The 18711-nt window shown below is 43.6% G+C and overlaps 1 protein-coding gene across 1 annotated transcript; it reads right to left on the bottom strand.

Moving 5' to 3' along the window:
- Nucleotides 1-133: 133 nt before the first annotated feature.
- FNDC10 (fibronectin type III domain containing 10) lies at nucleotides 134-4129 on the bottom strand. Its single transcript, XM_063943010.1, has one exon. It carries the CDS (start codon nucleotides 3717-3719, stop codon nucleotides 2931-2933), a length of 789 nt encoding a protein of 262 aa, XP_063799080.1. The 5' UTR covers nucleotides 3720-4129; the 3' UTR covers nucleotides 134-2930.
- Nucleotides 4130-18711: the final 14582 nt, after the last annotated feature.

Genomic DNA, 18711 nt, shown 5'->3' with positions numbered 1-18711 from the left:
ATGTATAGTAATCAGGGATTGACTGGCACTGTAAATCAGCCCCAGTATCCCTTTGCGTACTTAGGCAAAAAAAAAAGGGGCATGCTCCCATGGCACACCCCTATCTCAGCATGCCAGCCAATCAGACAGCCATTCAAACCATTGTCCCTTCTACCATTTGCTAGAGGTGCAGAACATTATGGGCCCCATAGCAACATTTTGAAGGGCCCCAGCCCCAATGCACCTAAGAGATACCTCTCTATGCTGCAGTTGTTCATTTTGTGCCGCATATTAGTGCCTTAGTTAATGAATGTCCCAGAGTAGTGTCCTAGTTAATGTTATGTCCTATACTAGTGCACTAGTTAATGTTATGTCCTATACTAATACCCTAGTTAATGTTATGCCCCGTACTAGTTCTATGGTTAATGATGTGCCCCATAGTAGTGCCTTAGTTAATGTTATGCCCCATAGTAGTTATATGGTTAATGATGTGCCCCATAGTAGTGTCCTAGTTAATGTTATGTCCTTTACTAGTGCCCTATCTTGTGTAAGTTACACAGTGAAAGCAGTGGGTGATGGTTTGTTGTGGTTTTTACATTTTGTATTTAAATCAAATGTTATTAAATGAAAACCTTATATATGGTATGGCAGAAATGACACAGCTTAATATGTCAGTTATGTCATTTAAGTAGACACATCTTGAAGATCACAGATCCAGAATATTCAGTACAGAAACGGAACTGAGGTCAGTAAGAGAAATACCAACAGCATAATGTTCTGACCTGCGGGTGCTACATTGAGGAAACAATTATCTGAGTTAATTTCTAGAATGGACAACATTAAATGATTATTTTAAAGCTGCATACAGTAAAGGGACATTATTCTGAAACATGACATGATAAACCATGCTAAATAGTATGGCAATTATTTTGAAATCCATAAGTGTGTGCTATAGGACAAAATACATAGCAGCTGATGTAGAGTTGAATGTGCGCCAGTTTTGTTGGGAACATTTTATCTGTGCTTGATCAGCAAATGTGCGCTTACAGATGTGGGAATGTAAACTACAGAGTCACATTCTGAATGGATCTACAAATATGAGCGGGAAGGAGGAAAGTGGGAGGAGTGACATAGACAATGTTTTGTAAGGTTTGTTCACTCAAATACAGCCCATGCAGATCAGCATATACAGTAAGAGTGTATACACCTGTTAGTAGGTGTATCTTTTGTATTTAGCATAGGGCAGATGCAAGTACATACTGATTATGATGACTTAGTCGACCAGGCACGTGTGGATAACGCAGAAGGGAGCGCTATTTTTCCATGCACTTTTCTATTGAGTAATGTATGCTCTACATTCAACTTTATAGACATCAGCGCCCACAGTGCTTGTCTTAAAATGTTTAGAACAACACCAATGTTTTTTTTATTTCTTTTCAAGATAATGTGTTTTTACAGAATTCCCATATCTGAAAGATTAATTGTTCTAATGTTATTATCTATGTTTGTTAGTTTGTTCTAAAGTTAAAGCTATGAACTGGAAGTAGTAAAACATATTTAATGATAACCTAACCACGAGGGGCACTGTTACGCTTAAGTTTACTGTATAGTGTATACTTCAGTGTATTAAGGACAATAAAACAGTGTTCTAGGTCACACTGGTGTTTATAAATAAAGATAAGCAGATACATTTGGTCATGTATACTGAATAATTATAAAAAGCTGTGACGTTTCCTGACTATAAAAAAATAAAGTGAGAAATAATCCCTCATTGTTAAAAAATATATTATTCCCAGGAAGGAGTACATGATTCCCAGTGATGAGTGTGACCCATAGGGTGTGCTGTGACCTAATGAAGTGTAAACACCAGTTAGCATAACTAACATATAGATAATATTACAGCAAAAAACACTTGTAACTAGATCATAGCATTAAATGGAGGACTTTTCAACATACATATCATAGCAATGTCTGTAGATATAGCACAATATTTTTATAGAGTATTCAGGTATGTTAAAGCTAATAATAGTACATACAACATGTATCATATAGTTCCGGCTGTGTTTCCTATTATACAGCAAACTGACATATAATCTAACAATATTCTGCATTCATATACATTGTGCTGTCTACCCTGTGTTATCATATTACACCGTAAGCACAATGGCAGCGAATAATGTTCATGTCTAAAGCTATCTGGTATTGTATTTACTATAGATAAATTCTATCTTACTCTAGTTCTTACATTGTAGCTAAGATTTTTTTTACATAATGATTTAATGATTTGCATTAAATTCCAACAAACATTTCATGTTAACAGACAATGTTAACTTCTTCCTTTTGAAAGCAAAACAAGAAAATAAAAAATGTTTGTACCAAAGAATAGTGTAATTTTAAAGTATTATATATACCCTTTAAACCAGTGTGTGTACCATTTAATTTTGCACCCCCATCCCCCCCCCCATGCACACACACATTTGTCACACTCTAACGCTAAGGTCAGAGAAAATTTGATAGTGAGTATGACAATTGGGGGCCAACAACAGCGAGTCGCGGTGTAATTATATTTGAATTAGACCCACTGCATTGCCTAAACAAGTACAAATTGGCCAAACACATATAGCAGATTCACAATTTAATGTAGGGGTAGGCAACCTCTGGTGCATCAGTTGTTAAGGCTGTAAGTCTCAAAGTCAGGCATGTCATCCTGGAACTTGTAGTTTCACAGCAGTTGAAGAACCATAGGTTGCCTAAGAATGATAAATTGCAGTATTTAATAATATCATTTTATGTACACTGGAGGTAACATTGTTTGGCAGATTCTATAGTATTTATTGTATACTTTCTTAATTTCACAGTGAATATGCCCCCTTTTTTAAAGTATTAATGTTTTAATGATTTGCTAATGGACATGGTCAATACTCTCCATAGACCCTGCAGGCACTGAAATATTAAGGTCCCCTCTTGGCAGAAGGGTGCATGAAGGTGGGATGCATAAGGTTTTCTGTAATGTAGGCCACCAGGAGGCAAATGATGACCAGCATCACACAGATTGATCCCCCTACTGCAGTCATAGCAATCACAATATCCTGCATGCCCACCGGTTCCACAATAAAGTCCACACATTCTTCCACAGACGTCCGGTTAGTGAAGAGGGTCTGCAGGCAGATCCTGTACCTGACATTGTCATGGACATTGGTTAGGAGGTAGTCTCTGCAGTTTATGCCCAGCTGGACACTGTCACACTGGAATCGGGTAAAAGTGCCATTCCAAGAGCAGTTAATAAAGAACCCCTTGAGGTCATGGACAAAGAGAGCTGACGGCTGCCATTGCAAAAGAACACTGCTGTTCCTTAGTACGTTGGCCAACAAAGACCTCCCTGACTTGAACACATTACAGTTTCTTTGGTCGCAGCTGAAACCGCTGTCCGTGGTCCTGAAGCACAGGCTCTTGTAGTCTGCTTGGCCCTCGCTGAATAATTTGTATGGGCAGACGGATTCATTTGGAAGTGCTCTGTGCTGATAGACTTTCCGGGTGAGATTGACCGAGGTAGTGTCCCTTTTGTGGCGCTGGAAGTAGTGTTGGATAGCTGGGGACCCCAAACCAGCTGATGACTGAATGCGCCTCTGACCCTGTCCATGATGCCATTTTTGTAACTCCCCTAGAGCATCCACGGGTCTCCATCCCAAAAGCCAAAGAAGCAGCAAAGATTGGAAGATCCCAATGTGCAATTGTATCATAGTAAACTAATAGTAGACTCCGACATGCAAATAAACAGGTGCCAAGTGCTAAATAAATAGAGTAGACCCAGGCATGATGAGTACATATGGATGTAGTGGTCTCTAGGGTTTCTGTAAATTAAGGTCACTGGCTCAGTGCATGTTCAGGTCTCAGTGCTAGTAGCAGCAGCAGCAATCTTTCCATATCCTACCAGCTCAGCTGGGATGCACCACTGCACCTCCAGCAACTCTGCCTGTGCAGCAGAACCCAGCAGCAGCCGCCGGGTAAGTTTGCCCTCCTGATGCAGGTACAGCACGTAGCTCCTGTGTTCCAGCCTCCCTATACTGTCGCTGCCACGTTTTGGACATATTAACTTGAAATAGGTCTGCGTCTCCCCTTGATGCTCGTTTCAAGCAGCATATTCTGTGCAGCCTCTTTCTGGCACCCAATGAGAAGACAGAAGCTTTTAACCCATGCATAAACCAAAGCACAACTGCTCCATGTAAGAAAACTGTAGGGGCACTGTACTAACAGTAAAACTGTCAAGAGTCAGACAATAGGCTTTATCCAGACTGTCTACAACCAGTCATTAAATTGTAATTGACCTGTATGTAGCCAAGATCATCACGAAAGTCAGAAAGGCTGTATATACACGGCAATCGATGGCTTCCTGCTCTGCACTCTACTGGAGAATTACCATCTGATTGCCTAGATATCTGCTGTCAAAGAGAGGACGTTACTATACAGTAGATTTATTAAAACTGTAAATAATTAATGTAAAATGTAAGAAGATATGTACATGACATTTTGAGATATAGATTATTGTTTAAAACAGTCTTTTTATACAGTATACTGATATTTAGAGTTTAGATGAAAGATTACACTGTACTAATAACTGAGAGTTTAGTACAGTAAATAACTGAAACATAAATTGTACAAGGAAAAAGCCATCGTAACAACTGGGATGTGGTGTAGTTAATATTCCAGTGCTCAGGATCCTGACTGTCAGAGTGCTGACAGCGGCATCCCAAGTGCTCAGAATCCTAACAGATCCCTGGGGTTAGGGTTAGGCACTAGGGGACGGGTTGTGGGGGGTCATTCCGACCTGATTGCACGCTAGCATTTTTCGCTGCACTGCGATCAGATCACAACTGCGCATGCATATGCACCGCAATGCGTATGGGTCGTACGGGTTGCTGAGCGATGGATTTAATGAAGAATCCATTCGCACAGCCGATCGCAAGGAGATTAACAGGAAGAGGGCGTTTGTGGGGGGCAAATGACCGTTTTCTGGGAGTGTTTGGAAAAATGTAGGTGTGTTCAAGCGTTTGCAGGGTGGGTGTCTGACGTCAATTCCGGGGGAGAACAGGCTGAAGTGATTGCAGCGGCTGAGTAAGTTCTGGGTAACTCAGAAACTGCACAAAACTTTTTGTATCGCTCGGCTGCACAAGCGTTCGCACACTTGCAAAGCAAACATACATTCCCCTATTGGCGGCGACTATCTGTTCGCAGCGCTGCAAAAAAGCTAGCGAGCGATCAACACGGAATGACCCCTTTGGTTAGGCTGCGGGAGGGGACGGTTAGGGTTAAAATGCTCACTAGTATTTGTTAGGATTTTGAATGTTGGAATGATGTCTGTATTCTGACCTTTGGTATTCTGTGGCAGGTCAGGTGGGAAAGAGATACCAACCCATAAAGACTGTTTTCTTGTCAGTCTCAATGGAGTTCAATAAAGTATAGGAAGGCTCTTGACAGTTGTGTTGTCAGAAGTTTCAACAAAATATTTTCATTTTCATTGTGATAAAATGACTCCAATAATGACATTCAATGAATGGAAAGACCAGTATTAGGCATTGTTTTCTATATGTAGCAGGTTTAGGATTAAGTTTGCAGCAGTACAACAAAAAATCATTGTATGAACAGTTTTTATATTTACATAGACATGACAAGTTTCTGAGACACAGCGGACGATTTCAAGTTGCATGAATCTCTCTTAATGGATGCATATGGCACATTTTTGCATATAGTGCATGTGCAGAAATGATTTTACAATTTTCTGCATATATGCCCCAAATAGCATAGGGCCTATATCACACAGCACAGAGTATATATTACACAGTGGGATACAGTATATGCAGGGTTTAAACTTATCATGGAGAGATGGTAGAACTCATACCCCCCACGCCCTGTCACTCCTTTAGTCAGAGCCAGGGCCCGTGCATAGGTTTTTGGCAACTCCCTGCAAACTATAGCTTTCAGTCCTACCTTCCATACTTTAGAAAGGGACAGTGGTCTCACGAAGTGGCATGGTGACACAATAATACCCCCCAATTCAAATTATGCCACACAGTAGCACAAGCTTACATTACACAGCATGTAGTGCCCCTGAACCATATTACACCTTATAGTAGTGCCCCTTATTCACATTACGTCACTCAGTAGTGCCCCTCATTCACGTTATGCTACACAGTGGTACCCCTTATGCATGTTATGCCACACAGTAGTGCTCCTTATACACAATGCCCATAGTAATGCCCTTATACACAATTCCCACAATAGTAGTGCCCCTTACACATAATGCCCCCAATAGTGGTGCCCCTTATACACAATGCCCATAGTAGTGCCCTTATACACAATTCCCACAGTAGTAGTGCTCCTTAAGCATAATGCCCCCCATAGAAGTGCCGCTTATATACATAATGCCCACAGTAGTAGTACCCCTTATACATAATGCCCACAGTAGTGTCATTTATACATATATTGCCCACAGTAGTGCCCCTTATACACATCACCACCTGTGTCCCTCCAGCAGCATCCCCACCTCTCTGTGTCCCTCCATCCCCCTCTCATCTTGTTTTCAGCATGCACAGAGCCTATTCCTCTTCGTGGCTCTTCTTAACTTCAGTGCTGGGGATGACATGACATCACATACACCATGCCAAAAAAGGAAGCACCTGGCCCTGAGGAGGGGATAAATGCTGTCCAACAGACACAGCATGTATGAGTACCAGGAGGAGTGGGCTCCAGGTGGAGGAGGACCATGGAGCCACCAGGACCTGAGCAAGGAGGAGGTGGCTGCAGCTCATCAGTGACACTAGTGTCACCTGCATAATCTATTGATGTGCGTGGTGAGCCGGGCTATTCTGTTGGAATTATTGTGCACCATGTTCCATCCCACTTTAACCCCTGAGTATATGTATCACACAGCATAGGTCTATAGCTCACAGCTTACAGTATACATGGGATCCGGTCATGTGACCGGCACTCGGGATCCCGGCAATTATCATGCAGACGCAGGTATCCCGCCCGCTTACCATCCTGACAGTCGGTATGCCGACTAGGGTTGCCACCTCATGCATCATCAATTCCTGGGGGTCCAACCCCCCAATCCCAAATCCCCCCACGCACACTGCACCAAGCAATGTTCATGTAAATAAAATGATGTACCATATATATAAAATATTTACGTACAGACAATCTAAATGAAACAGTATATCTATATAAATAGAAATATAATAGTCGCCACTTGGATAAATTACAGGCATTTGGTTCCTTAAAACTAGATTGTGTGAAAGAGGGAAGAACCATGGAAGTGTAAGTGTTGCACACAACCTAATCAATATCAAGCTTCAACAGGTTAAACCAGAGGTTCTCAAACTCGGTCCTCGGGGGCACACACAGTCCATGTTTTGCAGGTAACCCAGCAGGTGCACAGGTGTATTAATTACTCACTGACACATTTTAAAAGGTCCACAGGTGGAGCTAATTATTTCACTTGCGATTCTGTGAGGAGACCTGCAAAACATGCACTGTGTGTGCCCCCGAGGACCGAGTTTGAGAACCTCTGGGTTAAACTAACAAATGCACTACTAAAAGGTGTCTGATAGTGATTAAAAAATATACATATATCTCAGGGACATCTCTAGAGAGGAGGAGACCCGTGTGCAGACTCCGTGTGTGGGCCCCCTTCTCTCCCGTAGCCGTTGTGCCGCTGCTAGTGCTCTGAGCGCTGTAGACTCTGGTACAGTGCCAGAGTCTATAGCGCATGCGCAGGACTCCGAAAAATGGCCGCTGCGCAATTTTACAGCGCATGCGCAGAACTCCGAAAAATGGCTGCCGCGCTGAGTGAGCTGCAGAGTACAGTGGAGAGAGGCACACCACTACTAACACACATCTTGTAGCAGCATTTGGTTCCGCCCTGAAGGTATCCTGTGCTGATAAGCAAATCCTATTCTGCGTCATATCCAACTTGGCTGGATCAGTCTGCATTTAGGTGCAGACACTGGGCAGTGGCACAGCGAGAACACAGAACCTCCCTGTCTTGAGGGAGTGCCATGGCCATAGGCGTGCGCAGCACATTTTATTAGGGGGTGCACCATCGGAGGGGTGTCTCTAGCACCACCTACTGGGCGTGTCTCACACCGACTGTCGGGTGTATCTAGCGCCGCGGGTGTATCTAGCGCCGCCTATTGACATTCCTTTTCATTCCATATTCACCTTATAGTACCTATATGGTAGTTTCTCACAACAGGGTAAATAGTGGCTGCTTTATTTTTACACTGCAATTTAGATTTCATTTGAAACACACCCCACCCAAATCGACCTCTCTGTGCACATGTTATATCTGCCTCCCCTGCAGTGCACATGGGCCCTCATTCCGAGTTGTTCGCTCGCAAGCTGCTTTTAGCAGCTTTGCACACGCTAAGCCGCCGCCTACTGGGAGTGAATCTTAGCTTATCAAAATTGCGAACGAAAGATTAGCAATATTGCGAAAAGACTTCTCTGTGCAGTTTCTGAGTAGCTCGAGACTTACTCTGCCAGTGCGATCAGTTCAGTGCTTGTCGTTCCTGGTTTGACGTCACAAACACACCCAGCGTTCGCCCAGACACTCCTCCGTTTCTCCAGCCACTCCCGCGTTTTTCCCAGAAACGGTAGCGTTTTTTCAAACACTCCCATGAAACGGACAGTTTCCGCCCAGAAACACCCACTTCCTGTCAATCACATTACGATCACCAGAACGAAGAAAAAACCTCGTAATGCCGTGAGTAAAATTCCTAACTGCATAGCAAATTTACTTGGCGCAGTCGCAGTGTGAACATTGCGCATGCGCAGTTAGCGAAAAATCGCTGCGATGCGAAGAAAATTACCGAGCGAACAACTCGGAATGACCACCATGGTTTTGCCCATTAGAGAACAATTTTGCTGCTGCAATCAGGTCTGAATTAGGTCCATAGTTTCGATACTCCACCTAGCACCGCTACAACTGCAGAGAGAAGGGGCGGAACCGATAAGAGGAGGATACTGGTAAAGTGTCCATGACAACGGTGTTACAGCTGGAACTGAAATGATGTCAGTTTCCGAATTATGGATGAAAACTCCAAGCACCTGTTACCAAATGTCTTTTACTTCAGCGCAACAGTTGTAATAATAATACTTGAGGATGGAGCAATTTATATAGTAAGAAAATGAGGGCCTGATACAGAGATGGACGCAGTTCACACAGCAACTTCATCTTTGGATGCAGCTGCTGTGCAAAAATATGTCAATGATGCAGGAGTCTTGTATAAAAAGTAGCCTCCTACCGGCCATCTGAGTAACCCTCAGGTTACTCAGGATGGCTGCTGTAATGACGGCGCAGAAGCCGGGAAGATTGCATCTGCAGACACAGAATCTGGCCTCCGCACGCCTACAAAATGGGGCTGACATGTTTCCATTTTGTCGCCACCTCCACCTTACCCCCAAGCGGCTGCAGCATGATTGTCCATCATAGTGGGGACTGCGACCATTGTCACGTCCACTGATGTGCACATGTGCAGTATTAATCCTGCGCATGTACAGATCAGTAACGAGATCTGTATTACACAACATGTTATCTACCAATTGCCGGACTATAACTCTGGTATGCTGGGACTTATAGTTCTACAACACCTGAAGCCCACTTTTGTAATTATTCGTCTGGGAGTAGGAAGATTAACAAGGTAAGTAATATGATTGGTATGATGGAAAGGCATTTTAGCAGGGCCGACTAGCGGAGGGTAGTCCTAAACCAGTATCTTGCCTTGGGTCTTAATGCAGCTCTTTTGGTGGGATCAGCAGTTTCCAAGTACTACATAAAGCACAAGGCACTATGCAGTAAAACAAAGAAAAAACATAATAGACCTGGCGAAAAATTGATGGTCCCTGAAATGAGTACTGTCTGTGCAGGATACCGCGCTGTGGCTATATGTCAAACCACCCATAAGCACATTTCCAAAGACCCCTTCTGGGACAAGATTTAAAAATGTTACAGCTTGTTAGGTGGTGTGGTTCAGTTTGCAGTCAGCGGAAAAAACACAGGGAACACAAGGTTTGTTAACAGTCTGGCGATAGAGCAATTGGAAAAAATGATTAGGCAGGGGAATAATGGCAGACGGGGAGTCCTGTTTAACAACATATAATGTGATGTAACAGCATATAGTACGGGCAGTACGGATGGTGTAATGGTTAGCATTACTGCCTCACAGCACTGAGGTCATGGGTTCGATTCCCATCATGGCCCTAACTGTGTGGAGTTTGTATATTCTCCCCGTACTTGCGTGGGTTTCCTCCGGGTACTCCAGTTTCCTCCCACAATCCCAAAAATATACTGGCAGGTTAATTGGCTCCCAACAAAATTAACCCTAGATTGAATGTGTCTGTGTGTACATGTGGTAGGGAATATAGATTGTAAGCTCCACTGGAGCAGGGACTGATGTGAATGGGCAAATATTCTCTGTAAAGCGCTGCGGAATATGTGTGCGCTATATAAATAACTGGTAATAAATAAATAATAGTGTTACGTGACATATCAATAACTCCACAGCTGGCAGTCGTGTCAATTTTTACATACAGTTACATGAATATATGTACCCCACACATTGAGCCCGATTCATTAATTGTAAGGAATTGCCCAGCTGAAATGAAGTGGCTGTGCAATTCCGATTCATTACAATGCAAATGCATCATGAGGCATCTGTAGGAGATATTTGAGATGGTTTTAGGCACCAGCCAGCCTTCATAAGCTGAAGCTTACACAGGCTGGCCGTCGGAACCAGACACCCGGGTCCAGGAAGTCTGCATCCAACGATGCAGATCCTGAACCCATAACACCTTCAAAATGGGGATGCATGCCACTGTTTTTAAAAAAAGGTGCAGGGTGCCGCCATCGCTCTGCCTTCACCCCCTCCCCCCGCCCTAAACGCTGCAGCAAGTAAATCTTGCTGCAGCTGAAAGGGGGCTGCGAGTGATGTTGCAAGACCCGTCCTGCACATGCGCAGAACAGGTCTTACACCTGCGTAAATCCCCAAACATATGGTTTGGATAAGAATATGAATTAGGCCCATTATGGACTAAGGTTGTGACAATGATATGTGATGAAAAATCCTTATCAATTTATGCATAGAAATCAGGTTCAGCTATAACAGCTGCAAATCAGTCAAAATAGCTGTACTGTTCCTTTTTCCAAAAGCATAAGTACGGAATGCTTGGTAATAGTTAAAATGCAATTAGTACACAAGTGTCATCCGCAGTTCTCAGTGTGCTTCCAAATTTAATGCAGATGTTCCAGGATCATATAGAAAAATCCCCAGCTCACTTGGAGCCCAAGAGAATGAAGAGATCAGATATCGCATGTGGTGCAAATTATCTTCCTGAGCTGAGATTTTTTTTGTGTTGAATGTTTCCAAATTTGCTGAAGACGGAGATGGTGCCTGGGAATATTTAGCATTTCTACAAATGGCCATAAAGCTTTTTATATCATTGTACTTTTTTAAAATTGTATTTTCTATGTTATTTAGGTTTTGCACGTTACTTGCCTGGTTTTTTTTTTTTTTTTTTTACTTATTTACTTAACAATAGCTGAAATGTGCTGACATAGCATGGAAGGAATTACTATTAATGAATGCATGCTTCAGTAATAAAATATTAAGTGACAAACAAGGGTATATGAAGGGTGAAGTTTTTTCATCACTAACCGCACTGCTACACATTGCAGTGTCCTTGTCCACAGACTACACTACTGGAATATAGGTCAGTGTGTAACTGCACAACTTAACTGTTTGACTGTTAATTGTTACAAGAGCCAAGTAAATTAATCAGAATATACTTTTCCTGAGGACAATGGACTTGATGGTTTTGTGGAAGCTTAACATGACTGCAAAGCATGAATCCTCTTAAGTAAGAAATCCTCTTATGTAGCTCCATGCCACATAATTGGAGAAAATAAGTTCTCGTACTGGAATCCTTTGATCTGTGCTCATTGCTCATTCACAGCTTGTGTGGATATAGCAGTAATATATAATATGAAGTTAACAGCAATGTACTAGATACATATATAGTATAAACACAGGGAAAATATGCCTGTAATCAACCATTTGAGAAGGCATACTCATCCAGTTACGAAGCATAGCTCTTCAGATGGGCAGCAGTACCTCCATTTGCACGGCAGCGTGGGCTGTATAACAGGACATATGTATTTTACACAGAGAACCAGCCACACAAAAGCCAGCTATCCTTGACAAAAATTCTAAATGTAGCTGTGAGGTGAGGCATTTTGCTCAAGATGTAGTAACGCGTCGCTTAGAGATAAGAGATAAAGTGAAGAGAGATAAAGTTCCAACCAATTAGCTTATGACATTTAGCAGGCTGTGCTTGAAAAATGACAGTTAAAAGTTGAGTGGTTGGTACTTTATTTCTCTCTACTTTAACTCTCTCCAAGGTTTGATGCATCTCCCCTTTGTGAGATAAACCAATATGTCAATCCAGCTGCTGCAATATTAACTTCAAATGGCACAATAGTTCACCTGTCTGTAAGATTGCTTCTGCTGCCCAACTTTTACCATGTCCCCCTAAAGATGTAATGTCACAGGGGTTCGTCCACCATGATGAGTGGGCAGTTGGGGTAATTGGTGTAGTAAAAATAAAAGTGTAGATTCAGTCACTGGTCCCATATTAAACATTACATAACTCACAAGGCTTGCTTTTATTGCAACTGTTGTATTCATTAATTAAATCATTTTTTTTTCCATTACCCTGGTTGGTTGGATGCCTGCCAACAAGAACCTCAGGTCTCAATGTAGACCATGCATACCCCCTTACCCCAAGTCTGCAACATGTGGGGATATAAATGCGGAGACCAATAGAAAGCCATAGAGCCATGCAGCCACATTTCCCAAACTGCTGATATGGAATCAGAGCCATAGTCTACAGGGTGACATCTCCCCATAATCAACCACTGCTGGGTCATCCGTCTCCCGTCAGTGCAAGTGCATTGCACATAGCTTTGCACTTAGATGCTGATGCATATATGAACACAAGTCCATTTTGCAGTTGGATGGTGCGTATTTTAGCATCCTCATGCTCCGAAGCCGGGAATCCGCATCTGTCAGTCACATCTCTACTTGTGGATAAATGGGTGTAACTGGGTATCCACGGGGCATTTGTGTACAAGTAGGCTCTGATAATGCTATGAAACCAATCATATGCCTAGAGGTAGTACTGTAGCATAGATGTCTATGACGCGACCAAGGGTGTATTAAATGAGGAGGGGGTCTGTGTTCAACCTCCATCCTCTCCAGTGCTATGCCAGAGTCTAATGCGCATGTGCAAGTCTCCAAGGAAATTGCATGGCAGACATTTTCCCAGTGACTTTCCTACTACTTATGCATGAAATACTGTGAAAATGTCCACCGTGCCATTTCCCAGTGATTTCTGCAGCGGTACTGCCAGCATCGCTGGACACCAAAATGGTAAGTATTGAAGAAATGGGTGCACGGTGTGCAGTGTGGGCCCCCCTGCACTGCACACCCTACAACCATTATAGATACACAGTTGGACTCAACACTCAAGCGAATATTTGCATTTTCTCCTCTGCACTCCGTGTTAGTATAACTGGGGCCAACGAGCCTACAACTCTTATTTACCCCCCTGATGTAGTTGTAACCAGAAATCCTAATCCAGGAACAGTAACTGGTACCCAAGAAAAGACTCCACGTTGCTTTACAAGTTTAGGGAATAACTCTGAGTCATCCGCATCTGCAGCTGCTTATCTGTTTGGCCACCACAGCCTGCTTACTAGCTTATGCTAATGGGAGAATCCGCCTGTGTATGGAGAAAATCCATGCCAATGCATGTGGAAGCCTATCCACTGTACCTTTACCATCCCATACTGAGTGCACAACATCCATCAACAGGCAGACTACATCTGTGCACATGCTACCATCAATCACTAAAGAAGGCCTACACACCCACAGCACCCGCACTAGATGGAACACAGTCGTGCATTCACGAGGTCACTGAACAGTCAGCAGAAAATGCATAGAAATGTCCATCATACAGTAGAACAGATTGATCCGTACACACTAGTGAACTCCGCCCATGTGCTTAAGTTTGATTTGGTGATTGCGCGGTCACTGATTTCTTTGTCACATGTGCAGTGTGCTGAAATCCGTGTGATTCATCTGCATTTCTACTTACGTGTGAATTAGCCCCTGACTGTACAGCAGCTTAAAGGAAAAAGCGGTTTCATGAGTTCACAATGTGCTGGGATTTCTTATTCCAAAGCAGCTGAACCACAACTTGCTAATATCTGACTTAAAGGTTGCTTGAGAGATAACTGTACCAGGTATTGCAAAATGGATGAATTTTCTTCATGCGCATTCATTTTTATATCCTGAATACTTATCAAGGGCTGTCTGCTGTGCTGCTGGGTTCCTGTAAATCTATGAGAGAATGCCCACACAGTCATTGGTACGTACACAGCCCTGCATGCTGCAGGGTTCGTAATGATGAAAAGAGCAGGTTGCTATAGTTTCTTTCCAAGCGCTGTCTCTAGATTACTCACCACTTCCAAGAAAATCGTACCCCTGGCTTTGTCTGACTTGTACTGAAGACATATGAATCAGCCAGATCCCTCCTCCCCACACACCTCAGACAAGTGTCTTCAGCAGCAGTTCATTCCATTAGCAGCCTCCAGTCTTTATGCCCTAGTAGCTAAAACTTTGTGTGAAAATGTGATAATATTGGCACCTTCCCTCCAGGAATCAATATATCACATATTATTTACTATTGGGCTCATTTAGATGCTTTGCACACAATGCTCGGATATCAAGAGAGCATTGTGCATTGCTAATCACATTATGTGGTTGTGACACTTCCAAGGAGGTGACACATTGTATTCATTTGATAAGTATGGCGGACTCCTCTGATTTCCTGGAGCGTGACCTGTGACTTGGACCACTTACCGGGATTGCTGGTGCAGTAGTCGTTGTAGAACAATTTGGGAAACAACTAAATGCTTAACATGTCATTTGCACAAACATTAATGCCAACATTTAAAATGAGAGTTTTATTCAACTGGAACGCTTCATTCACTGTGAAAACGTAGAAGCGGTTTAACCATAAACAGAGTTTGCAGTTCACTCCACATATATTACGAACATAAAATACATTACAATGCGCCACATAGAGTAACCAACAAACATATTAAGCTAAAGTCTCGGGACTGCCATGGCATATACTTTCACATTGACTGTTCAATTGGGGGCCCCCTTTTTTAACCGTTGTATCGTTTAGTCAAGTACTATATATTTATATTTATTTTGCACTTTTCTAGGGTTAGTTAATTCCTGACGACAGTCGCTGAATCCGGGCTCTAGTGAAAGCTGTAACATGAAAGTCAAACACGTAGAAAAAAAGCTTATCCTAACTAGTTGTAAGGCTTTATACGGTAATCCTGTTTGTGGGCATTTGCTACAATGTATCCTACTCTCTAGATGCAGTACTATTGAAGGGAGCAATAATGTTCTAGCCAGATATAGTTTACTCCGATAAGGGACGTCACTATGTCTATGGAGAAAGTGATTCGTTGAGTATAGGTGGTCGCCTGTCCCTGGGTAACTTTTGCGCCGGGGAAATCAGCTACTTCTCACAGTTGCAATTAATAGCTATTTGTGCGACACCGCTGGTCCGAACTAAATTATAGCTTCCCGTCTCTGAAATAACTTCAGCAGGTAAATTGTCTCTATTCTGCTTACATGGGTTCCTTTGTGTCTTGTTAACAGGGTGGCGGCTGATGCGGGGTGGCTAATGGGGGTACTAGTTATCACTGCGCTGTCCTACTTCGCTCAGCCAAGGGACTACTGGACTGCAGTATTAGGAGACTTAGTAGCTAGTGCAGCAAGGAAGGGTTAACTTCTGACAGTCTGCTCTGAGTGGGCACTAATGGGTATGAGGGGCAATAGTTTAGCGGGCCTCACTAGTCTCTGCCTCTGGAGTTATTGTCCCCAGTCTCTGCTGTGAGCCGCCTGTCAGATCTGGAGCCGCGGCCAGTGTTCCGATTCTGTAGTTAGGGCTGGGTTGGGGCTGGCCCATCTATCAAGACCCCAGGAACCACCTTTGGGGACGCCTTTCTGGGAGGGGCTATGTGCTTACGCTGCCTCCTGCTGCTGAGTCCGAATTGAGGTTGTCTGCCCTACTTCCGCCCCAGGGGCGGGGAGACAGCGATACACATGCCTCCACTCCTTCTCCTTCAGTCCTGGCTTGAAACCTTGCTGCCGGAGGCTAGGGGCCGCTGTGGGAAGCGGGTTGCTTCTCTTCTCCTCTGACAGTCCAGGCCCAGGAGCCTGTCACTTCTCTCCGCTGCTGATCTCAGCTGCACCTTCAGTTGGCTGCTGACACCCTCCGCTCACTCCTCTGTTCTCAAGATGGCTCCCCAACCGACATCTCCAATGGCTCTCCTGCCATGAGCCGCATCAGTCACTTCCAGCCAGCGCACGGGTTACAGTCCCAGACCAGTGGCTGCGCGCCAGTCCTGCAGCTGTTGTCCCTCGGCCACCACTGTGAGGTCGACTATATACCAATGTCCCATATGTTTATACACATTACGGGGTATTGGGGTCACGGGGGCATAGCCCTTCAGGGGAATGTAACATGTGATAATAGGAGTACTGTATGTAATGTGTTCTGATACTCAAGAAGTAGCCAACTAGTTAGATTCCTTATGGATATGCTAGTGGCGTAACTTCATCCCAGTTGCCCGGAGGCAAGATAAAATGCAGAACCCCCCTTCCCACCCCACACACAAAAAAAATATTAGTATTTAAACTGACTCCTTTATATCTGTGTTGAGGAATCTTATATTATATTTTATATTAATATTTTAGGTGCCAATTATTGAAAAGTGGACTCTTGATGATATGATGCAGGTTAAATTTAATTTGCAAACTTTGGCTGTTTGAACATGTGGGATCTTACCAAACCAAATAATGGCTACATTGGCTCTAACAGGTAAAGGAATGATACTACTGTCTTCACTTGTGACCATACTCCCTTGTTACGCAGCCAGGGTCCAGACCGTCTCCAACCATAGTGTTTGCTGCTTGGCGTGGCTCCTTAGTCTGGAAGAATCTTGGAGCTTCTGAAAAATACTCTTGTGAGGAGAGAAGCTTGTTAAACCATGCCAGATACCTTTTGTAGGCCCCAGGAAGGCTGTTTGTCCAGACCTGCAATAAAATTGTTAAGGTGCAAACAAATTGGCTCTCCATATAGCCTGTGCAGCTAAGCTCCAAGTTGCTAGGTCATGGATTCAACCCCCCCCCTCCCCCCACCCCGGCATGAACTTGTGAGCCGTATCTGGTTTGTAGCGAAGATGGAGTACCTTTCCTCCCTGATGAACAACACAGTGGACAAATTTCATGGCATTTGGTCACCCTGGTATGCTAAATTTCAAATGGCTCTTCCAGGCCTCCATTAATTTTCCCTACCCTCTCACTCATTTTTCTTTCCCCCGACTCGCTCCCTGCTTCACTCTTTTATGTCCTCTCCTTTCTCTTCTTGTCTTTACCTCTTTGCCTCCCCCTTTTCGCTTCCTTTCCTAAATCCAACTCTCTCTTTTCTTCATCTATTTTTTTTTTCAAGTTCTCCCAGGGGTTCCACTGGTTGGCCCCTAGGGATGTACTTTTTTGGTACTTTTTTTTTGTTTTTCGCAGAAAATTTATGTATGTGTATGATTCTTTAGCCTAGGTAATTTAGTGTACAAAACACTGTTCTCATTTAGGTTCCAGTTTACATTAATTTGAACCTATTTTTCTGCATTTCAACTGTATCTATTCTGTTTGTTTGTTTGTTTGTTATTGTTGATAACTTTTCAATAAAAATTTGTGAATGGAAAAAAAATTCTTAGGGTGCCAGGGCACAAAAACATTGTCATCCTGGTGATAGTTTGTGTCATTGTTAGAATTTGTTGTGGTGTTTTCAGAATGACACTCTGCATGTGGTCTCTTTAAGAGAATGCAAACATTTGCTCCACCACTAGATGGCACTGACTGCTGGGTGGGGGTTACCAAGGTGTTGAAACTTTGCATGTGGATATATACCCCCAAATTCATTTCATGGATCAGCTCTTTAAACATGTTTGCACGTGAATACATTTCAGGGTTTACCAGTGTAACATCTTTGGGTATCACTGGAGGTTGTACCATAGAGAACTTCTCTACCCCTGTGTGCAATTCACTGCTGCTGTCTAAGGCTGTGTCTAAGGCTGCTGAGAGTTCACCTTTCCCTAAAGGTGTAACAAATTCTTCCATTACAAAGGGAACTGTTAGAGTGGATTCAGTACAACCACCCTCCTTCTCGTACTCTGAGTTGCATTGATCTTTCTCCTTGCTAGAGACAGTATAGGGGATACTCTTACCTTCTTTAGATCAATGCACTTTTTGAGGATAGATACATCCTGCACAATGTCACTTTCTTCCTCTATCAAAGAGGCTTGTTTGTTTATGGTGTGTATGACCATAACAGCCTGTGTAGGCTGCACATGGGTGTAGTACTGGTGACCGGCGGTCTCCTGACCGCCGGTCACCTTACCGACGCTGGGATCCCGGCAGCATACCGACGCCGGGGATCCCGGCGGGGAGGGGCGAGTGCAGCAAGCCCCTTGCGGGCTTGCTGCGCTCGCCACGCTGCGGGCTCGGTGGCGACCTGCGGTCGCCACGGGTT

The sequence above is a fragment of the Pseudophryne corroboree genome, chromosome 10, assembly GCF_028390025.1.
Source record: "Pseudophryne corroboree isolate aPseCor3 chromosome 10, aPseCor3.hap2, whole genome shotgun sequence".
Lineage (NCBI taxonomy): Eukaryota > Metazoa > Chordata > Amphibia > Anura > Myobatrachidae > Pseudophryne > Pseudophryne corroboree.
The sequence above is the reverse complement of the archived record's forward strand: the minus strand, read 5'-3'. Positions and strand labels throughout refer to the sequence as shown.

Bases quoted from the DNA above. Each gene is read 5' to 3' on its own strand.
- FNDC10 (XM_063943010.1), bottom strand. From the start codon at position 3,719: ATGATACAATTGCACATTGGGATCTTCCAATCTTTGCTGCTTCTTTGG.